Source organism: Terrapene carolina, unplaced genomic scaffold (genome assembly GCF_002925995.2).
Source record: "Terrapene carolina triunguis isolate 2854851 unplaced genomic scaffold, T_m_triunguis-2.0 Scaffold85, whole genome shotgun sequence".
NCBI lineage: Eukaryota > Metazoa > Chordata > Testudines > Emydidae > Terrapene > Terrapene triunguis.
In genome coordinates this window covers 45,252,795-45,266,282 of record NW_020664436.1, presented here as the reverse complement: position 1 = coordinate 45,266,282, position 13,488 = coordinate 45,252,795, and the positions used below count along the sequence as shown (strand labels likewise).

General features: G+C 40.8%; 1 protein-coding gene across 1 annotated transcript in view; it reads left to right on the top strand.

The window, feature by feature from the left end:
• Positions 1-4,619, top strand: part of ZC2HC1B (zinc finger C2HC-type containing 1B) — a 20,100-nt gene extending 15,481 nt beyond the window's left edge. Inside the window, exons 7-8 of the mRNA XM_024220028.2 lie at positions 2,218-2,308; positions 4,407-4,619. Coding sequence (XP_024075796.1) covers positions 2,218-2,308; positions 4,407-4,431 — 116 coding nt within the window. The 3' untranslated portion in view covers positions 4,432-4,619. The remainder of the gene's footprint in view (positions 1-2,217; positions 2,309-4,406) is intronic.
• Positions 4,620-13,488: the final 8,869 nt, after the last annotated feature.

The following is a 13,488-nucleotide window of genomic DNA, read 5'->3' as shown; positions in this document are numbered from 1 at the left end:
TAATTCTGTCATGAGCAGGAGGAGCTATTCCTCACCCCCCCCCCCCCATTGAAAAGGACAAACACACAGAACTAATATACTTCACATCTTCAGAGTGCTGCACAAAACCTAATGGAATCCTTACAATAATCCTGGGAGGTGCAGGGTGAGAAAACCGAGGCAGAGCAGTTAAGTGACTTGACCCACGGCCAATGACTGAGTCAGTGGCAGAAGCAGAATTAGAACTCAGGAGATCCTGACTAGAGCTGATCACAAAATGGGATTTCCAAGCTGTTGGAAACCAGTATTTCTACATTCCTTTTCATCCCAAATCAGGACAAAGTTAAAATGGCAAAATATTTCACAGAACGAAAAACTTCAACTTGGAAATGCCCAAATGCTTTGTTTTGAGTTGACATTAATCTCTGCATTTGGCTGAGCCACTGCAGTGTCTCATGGTAGTTGTGGTTCTGGGTCCCCTTTGCATCCTGGGCAGATTACATCTTCCTTGATGTACCACAGTGTCTCCTTATTATTGAGATGCTGCAGTGCTTCATGGGACATCTGTGGCTGAACTAGTGTGGTTCTTTATGGGACCCAGAAGTACACCTTCCATAAGGCACTGCAGTAATTAAGGCAAATGCAGAGATTAATGTCAACCCAAAGTAAAAACATTATTTCAGTTTTCTCAATGGAAAATGCCAACAAAATCTTTTCCCAAAGAAAAACTTCAATTTTGACAAAACCCCATTTTCCAATTGCAAAATTTCAATTGAAAATCTTCAACCAGCCCTAGTCCTGAACTCACTTCCCTAGAACACTCTCTTTAGAAAAGAAATGCGGGAGGGAGGGAGAGGTTTTAAAACTTCCAAGTGGGAAACATTGGGGAGTTTTTAAAAATTACTTGTCTGTATCCTTTTGTACCTTGGGTTTTGTTTTTTTCTAAGTCTTTGGGTTTTCAAAAACGACTAGAAATGCATTAAAAGTGAGCTAGGCATTTTTTAAATGTAAACATTCCCCTGCATGCCTTGGAACCCCAATACTTGCAGCATGATGCAAATAAATGCATGACCCCAGAAAGTGAAACTGAGGAGAGAGAGCTTTTCAGTAGTAGTCCCTGAGGAAGAGAATTAGTTTTTAGCATTTGAGCTCTACTATTGAGAAGTAAGGTTAATGGCAGTGAAGGATTATGCTAAATGAAGAATTCAGTAATGCTGCAACATCTTCCTTTTGCTCTCAAAGACCAGATTGTGTCTAGAAGCAAGAGAAGAAGAGTAATGAGAAGGGTATTGCACCATTATTATTCCTCTGTATACTATAATAGTTATTTTGTAGATGGCAGCAATTTGAAATCCGTTAGATCAAGCTTGATGTAGGTTTAATATTAATGTGAAATAAAAATACAGTTTAGTAAACTGAATCTTTCTATCCATTATAGTGGACCTTGTTGAAGGAATGGGGCAGAAATGAGATTAATTTCCCTTGCCACTTGGTGTCACTATAATTCCAATATATCTGCTGTCCTTATTTTCATTTCTTACATATATTGCAATTGCACATTATTGGGCTGGAAATGCTGGAATCTTTTCCTTGTAATTCAGTCTGAGATCTTTTATAATGAGTGTTTAAAGATGAGTATTTACCCAAATTATAAGAGGAGAGCCCCATTATCCTTTTGCCTTTTGAGATCCCTGAATGAAAGGTGCTATGAAGTGCCAAGTATTATTGATATGACACCGCTGTCAGCGGGCGTGTAATCTGTGTGACAAGGTTTCTTTTGACCCACAAGGGGCAACCACATTTTTAGTCTTACTGCAGTCGGTAGACATTATGACTTGTTCATTCTTCTCTTACACTGATTTCTTTTTATTTGATTTTGACATCCCTGTATCTGAAGCATATAGGTGCATGGGACAACAAATTAGTAATGATAACATGGAGGCTATGGCAGTCTTCCCATGCAAAACAAGAAACCCTTAAACACACCAAACACATTGAATTTGGCATTCAGTATTTTTTAGGAGCAGGGTGGGAAGTTAGAAATCAGGTGCTATTTGTTATCTATCCCATTGTTGGGCTTGGTACTCTTCTTTAGGGTCCCCCCCCCCATCAGACTGTGTTTTTAAAATGTTACATTAATGATTATTGGAGGTATAACCCAGGCAGTTATATGTATGTGTGTATTTTGCAATAATTCATTTAATATAAAAATTGAGATATATTACTGTGCTTTTAAAGGCCCTGCTGTGCAGTCCTCTGCTGAAATGCCAGAGAGAACCAAAAAAACATCTGGTGTGCCCCTTGGAAAAAATACTTCAGGAGATTCTCGGTAAGAAATATTTTATACTGAGGCTCGGAAGGATTAGATTTTTATCAGTAAATGTTGGTAAACATCAATTTCACTGTACACGCATACAAAGTGACAAATATTATCAAATACAAAATTTACAGATAGACAAAAACAATGCTTGAAGTTATTAGAGTTTGCTTCAAGAATATTTACTTGGTATGTTTTGATTTGTGATGTTGACAATTTGTTTTAACAGTTATAAAGCTTTAACTTCTTAATCTTAACATCTATTGTCATTAAATAATTCTGACCCTAACTTCCCACAATTGTGAAAATTTAAATTGATTAAAAAATTGAAAAAAGTTGATAGCCATCAAAATTATTTTTAGAAAACTCATTCTGCCAAGCCGATGTATATTTTACAATAAGGTTAATCAAATGATCAGATTTGCTAGGCTTGTTAAATGTAAACAACATATACAGTATGTAGAAATATGTCACAACTAGGGCCACTGGAAGTTAATGTAGCAGAATTTCCACCCATTCTGTGACGGAAGGGTCTCCTTATGGGTGTTTCTGGTATTCTTTTCTATAGAACTTGAGCTTTCTCAAGTGTTGGGTGGAACTTTTTTTGGCAGGTAAGGGAACAGTTTCAATGTAAACTGATAGTGCTTTCTGACTGAGTCTGCAGACACAGTGGGTATGTCTACACAGCAACTAGACATCCGCAGCTGGCCCATGCCAGCCGACTCAGACTTGGGCTTGGGCTGCGTGGCTGTTTCATTGCTGTGTAGACTTTTGGGCATGAGCTGGAACCTGGGCTCTAGGACCCTCCCACCTTGCAGGGTCCCAGAGCACGGGCTCCAGCCCATGCCTGGAAGTTTACAATGCAATGAAACAGCTGCGCAGCCTGAGCCCCGTGAGCCCAAGTTGGCTGGCATGGGCCAGCCACAGGTTTTTCTTTGCTGTATAGACATACCCCGAGAAACATTAGCTTTAAGAACTATGAAGTGTCCTGTTGCTCTCAGTGGAATAATCACTCTGAAGTATACTAATAGAAACATCCAGCTATGATACTTACCAAGCATGGGTAGGCTATATGAAAGTACATTCTATACAGATTTCAAGTTTTACATTTTACCAAAAATTGAATATTATGTCTAGAATATAATTTTTGTCCTTAGCATGGGGCCTGCGAGGTCGAGGACAGAGAAAATGTCTGATGGGGGAGTGGAAGGTCTCCAAGGGAGGGGAGAGTTCATGTGAAAATCTCAAGTAGGCACTGAAAGCTCTGAACTTGGGGGGCAAGAAATTTAAAACAAGACTGGGCAACAGTTTTATTTCAAATTATTCAATAAAAACAAACATAATTTGGTATGAATTTTCTTTTAAAAATCCAGTGGATTTTTCCAAAAATATCTGCAAAATCCAGGACAAAAGTTCCAGTAAATAGGGAAAATTTGCTGCCAATTTCCACTGGCCCTAGGCATGAGAAGATTTAACACTAGGGAAAATACCACTCTGAGAAGTATTCCATAATCCACAAGCAACAAAGGAATCAGTTAGAAAGTAGAAAAATTCTGAAAAATCCAATTTTTTCATTGAAATTTAAATTATTGAAAAATTTTAACCACTCGATAAACTGATAACAGAGCAAGCAGTTTCTGTGAAAACTTCCAAAAAATATATGCAAAGAATTTGTCAAGTTTGAAAGTGTCCAGTGAACTCTAGCATAAGTAAAGGGTGGGGCAGTCTAATAAGAAATGCCCTAGCTTTCACCCACCTGGCCAAGGCCCATTCAGTTTATTCTTTTATTACATATAAAGGTATGTCAGGTTCATGGGCAGTGTGTTTTTAATATTTTTTTTAATTTAAAAACAGAAGAATGTGTCTGATTATGGGTTAAGCATTTTTTGTTCCTTTTTTCTACTCAGTTTCAGCGCATGAACATATAGAGCCTTTCATGAATGCCTAGTTATTCCATGCTTGGCTGAGTTCATCTAACTGGCTGTGATTATTTATGTTGTTTCTGTTGCTTTGGTTTAACCTTATTTTGTTAGGAAAAAATATAAGTAACACGATATGAAGGGTTTGTTCCAGTACTAGTAGTAAGTAAATGTCACTTCACTGATTTCAGACTCCCAGCACAAAGCAGAAGATAAGGTGGCAGATCACCCATGACTTGAAATGGCTGCCTTTACTTGTACAGCATTGCTACTGAAGATCCTAGGAAAACAGTTCCATAAAACCATCTGCATTCCAACTTGTCACACAGTTTATTACATGGAAGACAACTGTGTGTTACTGATTACAATACAATGTGCAAGCTGAAGTTTACAAACTTGCTAGTTTCTTTTCTGGGATACAAATTATTTTCTAGTGCCCTTTTTAAAGCATAATTGATTTTTTTTTTTTTTTTTTTTTTTTTGTAAATTGTTCTGCCCCATTTATGACTGGTTAAAGAGGATACCATCAAGATATTTAAAATTATTTTTAAACATCATTGTGATTGTAATAGGGTGCTCGGAGGACCAGGCAGCCAAGTGGCTGGCATGCCTGACTTCTGGCCCCTTGCTTCCCTGGCAGAGGTACCTCAGTCATTAAGAAGGTATGATAGGGGGACTTGGGCCCTCCCTCTCTACCAGATTCCAGCCCAGGGCCCTTTGTGAAGCAATGCCAGCAGGGTCCTCCCATCAGAGTCCAAAATCTGGTCTACCCTAGAAAATTAGTCAGCTTAACTACGATGCTCAGTGAGTGGTGTGAAAAATCCTCACCCTTGAGCATTATAGTTAAGCTGACCTAACCCTTGGTGTAGACAGCGCTAGATTGACAGAAGAATTCTTCTGCCAGCCTAGTTACCGTCTCTCGGGGAGGTGGATTCCCTATGCTGAAGGGAGAACCCCTCCCATCACTATAGGGAGTATCTACACTGAAGCGCTACAGCAGCACAGCTGTGCCCCTGTAGCATTTTAAGTGTAGATAAATCCACTGCCCTGGGTTACTTCCTGTCTCTTCAGTTTTGGGAATAGCCACTATAATCTGTAGTGGTTCAACTCAAGTAGCACCCCCTTGTGGACCTTTTGTAGCATCCTGCCACAGTCCCAGGTTCCTCTGAGCAGGACAGATGTAAGATTGAAGGGGGTCTAAGCTCACAATGTCAGTCACACAGCTCATTCACTGTTGGGTGCTCCTCGGTCTCCTCAACAATCTCCCTCACTCAGGGACAGTGCTTCTTCCCTGGAGGCTGTCCTAACTATCAGGCTCCTAGTGATATGCCTCTCATGTAGGGAGGCAGCTAGCTCCTGCCTCTGCAGCAGTCTGCTCTGAACTGTGCCAGGTTCTCTCTCCTTTTCTTCTCCTTCCAGGCCTGGCATTGGCTGCAGGAATAGGGATGGCTATAGGCTCTCTTTAACCCTTTTTGTACTGGTGAGGTTTCTTAGATTCACTACAGTTAATAAGCCCAAGATTCAAATACCATCTTGCATGTCTTTGTGCATACCATAAAAACATTTATACCACTCTAATACACCTGTCTGGAAATCTTGGGTGAATTGCTCTCATCCGGTGATAACCAGAGCACCAATCATATTGCATTAAAATGTTGGCACCAAGAATTCTTGTCATGGGCCCTTCTTTCTGACCCCTCCAAAAATTCCCTAATATTTACTGTACACATGCCTCTAGAGCAAGGTAATGTCCCTGGAATATTACCGGAAATTAAGAATCTCCAAAAAGTAGTGTGTCCCCAGAGAAATTGTGTGCTTTACACTAAGCCCAGTGGCACACTTGAGTGATCTACAAAGTTTAGTCTGGGCCAGGTGTGCAGCTATGCCATGAAAACATTAATAAGTCTGATAGTTATGTACCCTGCTATGCAGACTCACCTGGGACATGAGTGTGTTCCTGCTCCTTCTTCGTAGAAAGAGATATACTGCAGGAAAAGAGGAACTTCTTGGGAGTCAAAAGGCAGATAAACTGAGGAAGTGGCAGAAAATGTTTGATAGGTTGAGAGCTATGTCTGCTGGTCCTGTTCACCTCCACTACCATCAGGATTCCAAACTGCTGTTATGGGAGTGTTTCAGAGTTGTGTGTTCTAGGACACTCAACTTCCAGTAGTTATGGTGAACCTTTCTTGACCATGCTGAAGTCCACCAAAAATGTAAGCAACTCAGCTCAGTCTGTCTAATTTTGGTACATCTAATGCTGATTTCAATTTTTTTCCTGCCTAACTTAGCTTCCCTCCTAGCTAAATCTTTTGTAGAAGTTAGAGTACAAGATGAATTCTTTATTCAGCCTAGCCCTACTCTGCCACCTAAGGTCAGGCCTACTTCCTCAACCAGAGCGACTCAGATAATGAACAGTCTTTGGAGAAAAGTGGAGAACTGTGGACAATCAAGATGTAAATATTAGCTTAGACCCTCTTTCTTCTCAACCACTGAAGTAGTTGGTTACCTCCAGTCAGGTAGTTGTGAGGGATATGGTATTCAAAGCAAGAAAAGTGCTGCAAGAGAGACCAGTTCCTGCTGATGAGTTCTGCTAGAAGAGTTGCTTATGTGTCCGAATGTTACCAAAGAATATTATTACAATTCAGTCTGCCATTTCTCGCAGGAGAACTCTCCCTTTATTGAAGGAGAAACGCCTGGGGATTGTTTTTTCCATCCATCAGTAAATTCCCTTATTGATAAAACACCTAGGGAATTCATACGAATTATGCCTTTTCTGCTCACTCAGTTAATTTTACCTTAGCAACTTGGAGTTTAAAGCTTAAGGTCCTCAGTCCCTGAAGTAGACACTGCAGTGTCCTCTTCTTTAAGCAAACCCTTCCTCTTAAAAGGAATGTCAGTCCCCAGGATCTTCTTGAAATGCCCCCAGTAAAATAATATGGTAGGAGGTCGCATTGGCTGGCTTAGACTTGCTGGGGTCTGGGGCCAAAGCCTGAGGCCCACAACCCAAAGCTGAAGCCCGAGGGTTTCAGCCCTGGGCATCAGGGCTCAGGTTAGAGGCTTCCTGAAGCCACTGGGCTTTGACTTTGCCCCCCCCCTTTGGTCCCCACTTCTGTAATCCAATTTATCAGTTGCTGGCATATTTTCAGGGGACACCATCCTGTGAACTTGCTGCCAGAGCACTATGCAATCTCTGGTATCCATCTGGGGAGAGGAGACCAAGTCCGCTGAAATTGATCATGTGTAACATCCTGGCATGTGACAAGGCAGCCAAGCCTGGCTGGCATGGGCACCACTGAGACTGGCAAACAGGCCATGAGAAGATAAAGGATCCAAAAACACAAGGCCTAGGATGACTACAACTGCTTTGGCTCAGAGCAGAAAATATGCCTGGTTTTTTACAATGAGCTGGACTGAATCTTCAGAACTGAGACCAATCTGCTGGTAGATACTGCACGGAAGCATCTTGAGGCTTAATTGTGAGGGACGCAGAGGAGGAAAAACAGTTGTTCCATGGACCAGGAGATGCCTGATGCATTGCTGGGATCTCAGAATCAATTTAGTGGATCCGGGATCCCGACCCAGAAGCACAGATGAATGATGATACCTGAGCCAGCCTGGAAGGAGGAGGAATCTGGAATCAGGAGCCCCTACTGCAGATATGTAGCTTTTCTTTGTAAGTTGTACTTGTGAGAGCTGATTTTGCAGGGCCAATAGGAAGAGTTTTCCAAGTTCTTAGGAGTTCTGCTTTTAGTATTTGCAAAGGTGCAGATAGAGCCTCATGTAGGTGCAAGTGTCCATTTGTCCCACTGCTTTGCCATTCTCTGTTCTCCAATGCCTCCCTCTTTCCTCATGCTTCTGCAGCAAGAGGGGCAGCTTTTAAGCCTGACTCCCAGATCTCTGTATATCTCCTCCCTTTCAGGATCCATGAGCCTGCTCCTGGTCAGGGCAAAAGTTGCACAGTTTGGCAGATACAGCAGCTATCTGAGCCATGCCATGTGGCTGGACTCAAGCAGCAGGCAAGCAGGGGAAGAAATTTCAAAAGTAACACAGAAACCATAATGTAAAAGCCTAAAAATAGAATTTTACTGTGAGAATTACATATTAGGCTCTATGGCAGTGCCGGCTCCAGTGTTTTTACCGCCCCAAGCAGCCAAAAAAACAAAACAAAAAAGCCGCGATCGGCGGTACTTCGGCGGCAATTCGGTGGCAGGTCCTTCCCTCCGAGAAGGACTGAGGGACCCGCTGCTGAAGAGCTGTACGTGCCGCCCCTTTCTGTTAGCCGCCCCTGGCACCTGCTTGCTGAACTGGTGCCTGGAGCCGGCCCTACTATAGATTACATTATACTTTACATTATATCGGCCCATAGGCTGGACTACAGTATCTGAGGGTGCTGCTCTCAGCAATTTCAGGTGCATAATAACAGTTCAGTCCCTCCAAACTGGGCCTTGATTCAAAAGCAGCATTCACCCCTCTAAAGACCATCCCCAAGAATGTACTTGGGCACACAGCCATTGCATCGTGAACTCCATGTACTGCTGCTCTCACTGTTTCTCTGAAGGTAGAGGTAAGACATATGTAGTCACTTCTTGACTGTTTTAAAAACTCCAGCAGAAACCTTTTTTAACTGAGCAAGACCTGAGGTTTAGAGCTGAATGTTCACCCTTCATTTTAAGACAGTCTAGGAAATGGAGGTACCAGGACTTCTGGGATTTTCACTGGGGTATTATGGGAGTTTGCTATATTCTCAGAAAATGTCTAGTTTCCCAGGTCTTTGAAATCTCCCAAAACCCACTGTTTTAGGGAGAACAGGAGTACTTGTGGCACCTTAGAGACTAACAAATTTATTAGAGCATAAGCTTTCGTGGGCTACAACCCACAACACGGCTGCTACTCTGAAACCTGTTTTAGGGAGCTGGATCAGGAAATGAGATTGCAACTGCACAGACATGGGACAAAAACTGAAACTGAAAAAACAGCCTGGCCAGTGTGAGCATACTGCCCTGTTGATAACTTACATCGGTGGCATCCCACCAGTTCAATTATTAGTGATTCATTTTGTTTAGACAAGATAGGAGAGGTTCATTAGTTTAATAACTTGGGTGTGAACTGTGAATCCAATTCATATTCTTAATAGTCTCATTCTTCTTCCAATAAAGAGAGAGAAAGGTGTAAACTCAATTTTGTCTCTCAACTTCAATGCTCTTCATGTTCCCTGATTAATTCTCAAGTTGATTTCTTTTTCTGGATACACAAACTTTACACTTTTTTTTTATGAAGGAGGAGTTATTACAAATTGTTTGATAGGATACAATATATAGGAAAAGGAGGGTACCTTCCATCATTCTGTTTGTAATACACTAATTTCAGCCCAGTGATTTCTAATAGTTGTCCTTAATTAAAAAAAAACCAACAACCTGAAGGTGCTGCTGCTTCCATATAAAATGTTTATACAGTAAATGAAAGACCAGAAATAATTCTCAAATAATGCCTAGTAGGATACAACAATGGTAGAGTAATAGCCTATATACAGTTTAAACTAGTCAGAGTTAAGTTTGTCAGTTATGACAGGTTAAAATAAGACACATGGCCAAATTCAAACTAGTGTAACTCCATTGACTTTCAGGGGTATGCAGCAAGGATAAATTTAGCTGTGTTACATTAGAAAACAGTACATTTAAAATAAAATTCCCTGTTAACAAAAAATGAATAAAGCAGTAACATATGAATCTTGTCAAAATATTTCAGACTGACTTCAAAAAACTCTCTCAAGAATTAGCAGCAGTAAGTTAGTTAAGAAGAGAGAGAATCAAAACAAGAACAGGCCATGAAATGAAACCAGAAAAAATGATAGAGAAACAAACCTCTTGGAGTGCTAAGGTTCTTCTGAATTTTAGCTTTTTATATATGGGATGGACGGTGCGTTCTAGTTACATGTTTAAATGTAGGTGTAACCTTTGCTTCCTATAGCAAATCTTCTCTTGCTGTGAGTGATGTAATATGAGCCTCTTAGTGTTTTTTTTGCTGGGGTTTCATAGTTTCTATCATACCTTTCCAAGAGTACACCTTTAATATATGGCAATTAATTCACCCAGTTTTCTCCATTATATTTTCTAATCTCTGCCTGTTGGTGGTTATTCTATTCATTAGCTGTTATATAGCACGTTTTATCTATAGTGTGCATAGGAGGGAAGTATTGTCATTCCTGTGTTATAGATAGTGAAGTGCTGAAAGGTGAAATAACTTGTTCAAGATCACAAGGTCAATGGCAGAGCTGAGCCTAGAATTTAAGTCCTACTGTTGTCTAGCCAAGGCCCTGTCCAGTGGGCCACGCTGCCTCTGAAAAGGTTCTCCCCCTGCCCCACTCAATGAGTGAATAGAATACTGTTGTGCTAATTTTATATAAATATAACATACAGTATTTCATCCTGCCTGATTCGCACACATTGATTTCAAATGCAAAACTCCCACTGCTTTCCATGAAGCAGGCTCCAAGAGACCCACTTTCCATGCCTGATAGCTATAGTCCTGATTTGCACTCAAATCTTTGTTAGAAAGAGTCAAAGCCATCACGTCATGTAAGATCTGAGGTTCTACCACTTGCCTGGTCTCTCTCATGCTGTCACCATAGGCTTTCAGTTAGTAGCCCCTGATTAACATAGTAAGCATTACACATTAAAATAATTCTGCTCTACATAGCTTATTTTATTACAATAAAATGTTGTTTATAAACTACATGGAAATATTACACAGAGAAACTATTTTAGACTTTAGGTCTCAAATGGGATTGTGAGAATTGACAGACGTTATGAGGTATTTTGCCCTGTTGTACTGTATTGCTTTAAAGTGACATGTAGGTTCATATTAGAGATAGAAAAGAGTGATTAGATCATTGTCTACTCCAAGCACAAAAACTAGTCTTGCAGTAGAGGACATATTAGATATTAAAGTGATATGATGGTGTAACCCACTGATCACTGTGTGGTGTCTCTCCCTATATGCTCATTCCACAGAGGACATGGGTTTGCTATAGAGCCTGCCTCTTTAACTCTAGTTGTAGGGATGAATGTAATCAGCACTTGAGGTCACTAGTTCAATCCTAAGTGTCAGCTGTGATAGAGGTTATCTCCAGGAAACAAGATGGATTCAACAAACCAGCAAGAAGATGCCCAGGCCTGAAGAAGAGCATTGTGTAGCTCGAAAACTTGTCTCATTCACCACCAGAAGTGGGTCCAATAAAAGATATTCCCTCACCCACCTTGTCTCTCAGGCCTAATTAGGTAACTTATCCTGCCTGTTCCTGAAAAAAGAGCAGGATATGTAAAACTTAGTGTACATCTACTTTGCAACCATGAGGTGTGATTGCAGCTTGAGTAGACATGCCTGAGCTAACTTTAATCTAGCTAGGGTCCACAAGTAGTGAAGCTGCAGCAGTGCGCGCCAGCTCCATGAGCAATTAGGGTTCTGGGTGAGCTGGCACAGCCCACACTAAAGCACACCCTGCCACGGCTTCATTGCTCCAGTACCCAAACTAACTAGATTTAAGCTAGCTCACGTGTGTCTATTTGAGCTGTAACCACACCCCATGATTGCAGTACTGATGTACCCTTTGTGGTTTTGGTTTACACGAAGGATAAACATCAGCAGCACCGCCATGTTGGGAAGCTGACAATGTAAGAGTGATGCACATAAATACTACAAGAAAAATCAGCTGCTTCAGTACTCAAGTTGGGGAGAAGAACAGTTACATGATGCTGAGCTCTGATTTTAAGATCATCCTTGTTCTAATGTGTGTCATCCCCAGCTGTCTCCTTCTCTTTCCTTCCCACTAACCCCCGCCATTGGAAGCACGGTTTATGGCGTGCTAACACTGGCTGTGTATTAACCAGAATAGTGACAATGTGTAACTCATGCTCAGTTATTGAACCAGAGGAGTTCTGTGAGATGCATTACTGTAGTGATAAGTGTAACTTCACTTTTCTGTTCTAAATTTGTTTGAGACTTTATTACAGACTCCACCAAGATAAAGGATATAAGGAGTGGTGGTGTGAAGTGAAATGACAAAATTGTGTTGGGAAACTGTCATAGAGGTAGCTTGATTTGTATGCTGAGGTAGCTTAATGTGATTTAAATCAACTCCCTTTGTTAAGAGTCTACCTGGGGCAGAGTAGCTTTTCAAAAGTGCATTGGTGATTTAGGAGCTTAAGTCCTCTTGATTTTTCCCATCAATCATTTAGGCACTTTTGAAAATTTTGCCCAGGATGCTATTATAACTTGATCATCTTATTGAGTTTACAAAGTGCCCCAACTTGAAGTGAAATAGTATTAATACTCACAATGGGCACCCAGATTTACAACTGTGCAAAACCAAATGCATAAATGTATACATGACTTCTGCAACTTTGTGTTAAGGTAAGCAATTTTGCTGTGCTGGTATAGGATAATCTACACTAATCCATACTTCTGTTTTGCGTTTAGGCATAAATGAAACCCTCGCAATGGAGTTGTGTCCGATAATCTAGAAAAAAAATAATCCTGTTTACAGAAAAAATACACAGGTATGGGGCTATATACTGTACAGAATACTGCTTCACACTTATATAGTACTTTACATTTTCAAAGCTATCTAGAGATTAATGTTCACACAAACCTGTGAAGTAGGTAAGTGTCACTATCCTCATTTTACAGATTGGGAAATGGAGCCAGATAGGTGAAGTGACACCGCTGGGATAAGAATTTGGGAGTTCTTGGTTTCCAGACTGGTCTCCCAAGCTCAGATATTTCAAACACACCCCCAGCATAATAACGTCACTTCACATATCAACATTTTCCTTCCACTGACATGACGGCTCGCTCCTAAAGCAGCTCAGTCACTGAAATCTTTGCATAAAAGAGATGGTCTGTTGAGGCAAATGGGCAGTGTGGAGGAAGCTATTGTGGGCATTGTTCTTGTCCTATGGATGAACACACCTCAAGCTCCAGGGCTCTCAGTGGAGGCCTTCTTAACAACACTAAATTTACAGAAAAGAAAATCTCCCCCTGCCCCAAACTCCTACTTTAAAATAAATGACACAAATCTTTAGTATTTGTAGTGTTCTGAGATTCTAAAGATAAAAGTTCTTACTGGATACGTGGCTTGTGGTGCCCTTAATGATTCAATACAAAACAGGGCCTGTGTTCAGGCTTCCCCTACATTTAAGCTTTCAGGAATGTTAGAAGCTAATTTTGAATTTATTGACAGGATTAAAATAACCAATTACCTTTTTCATTAGAATG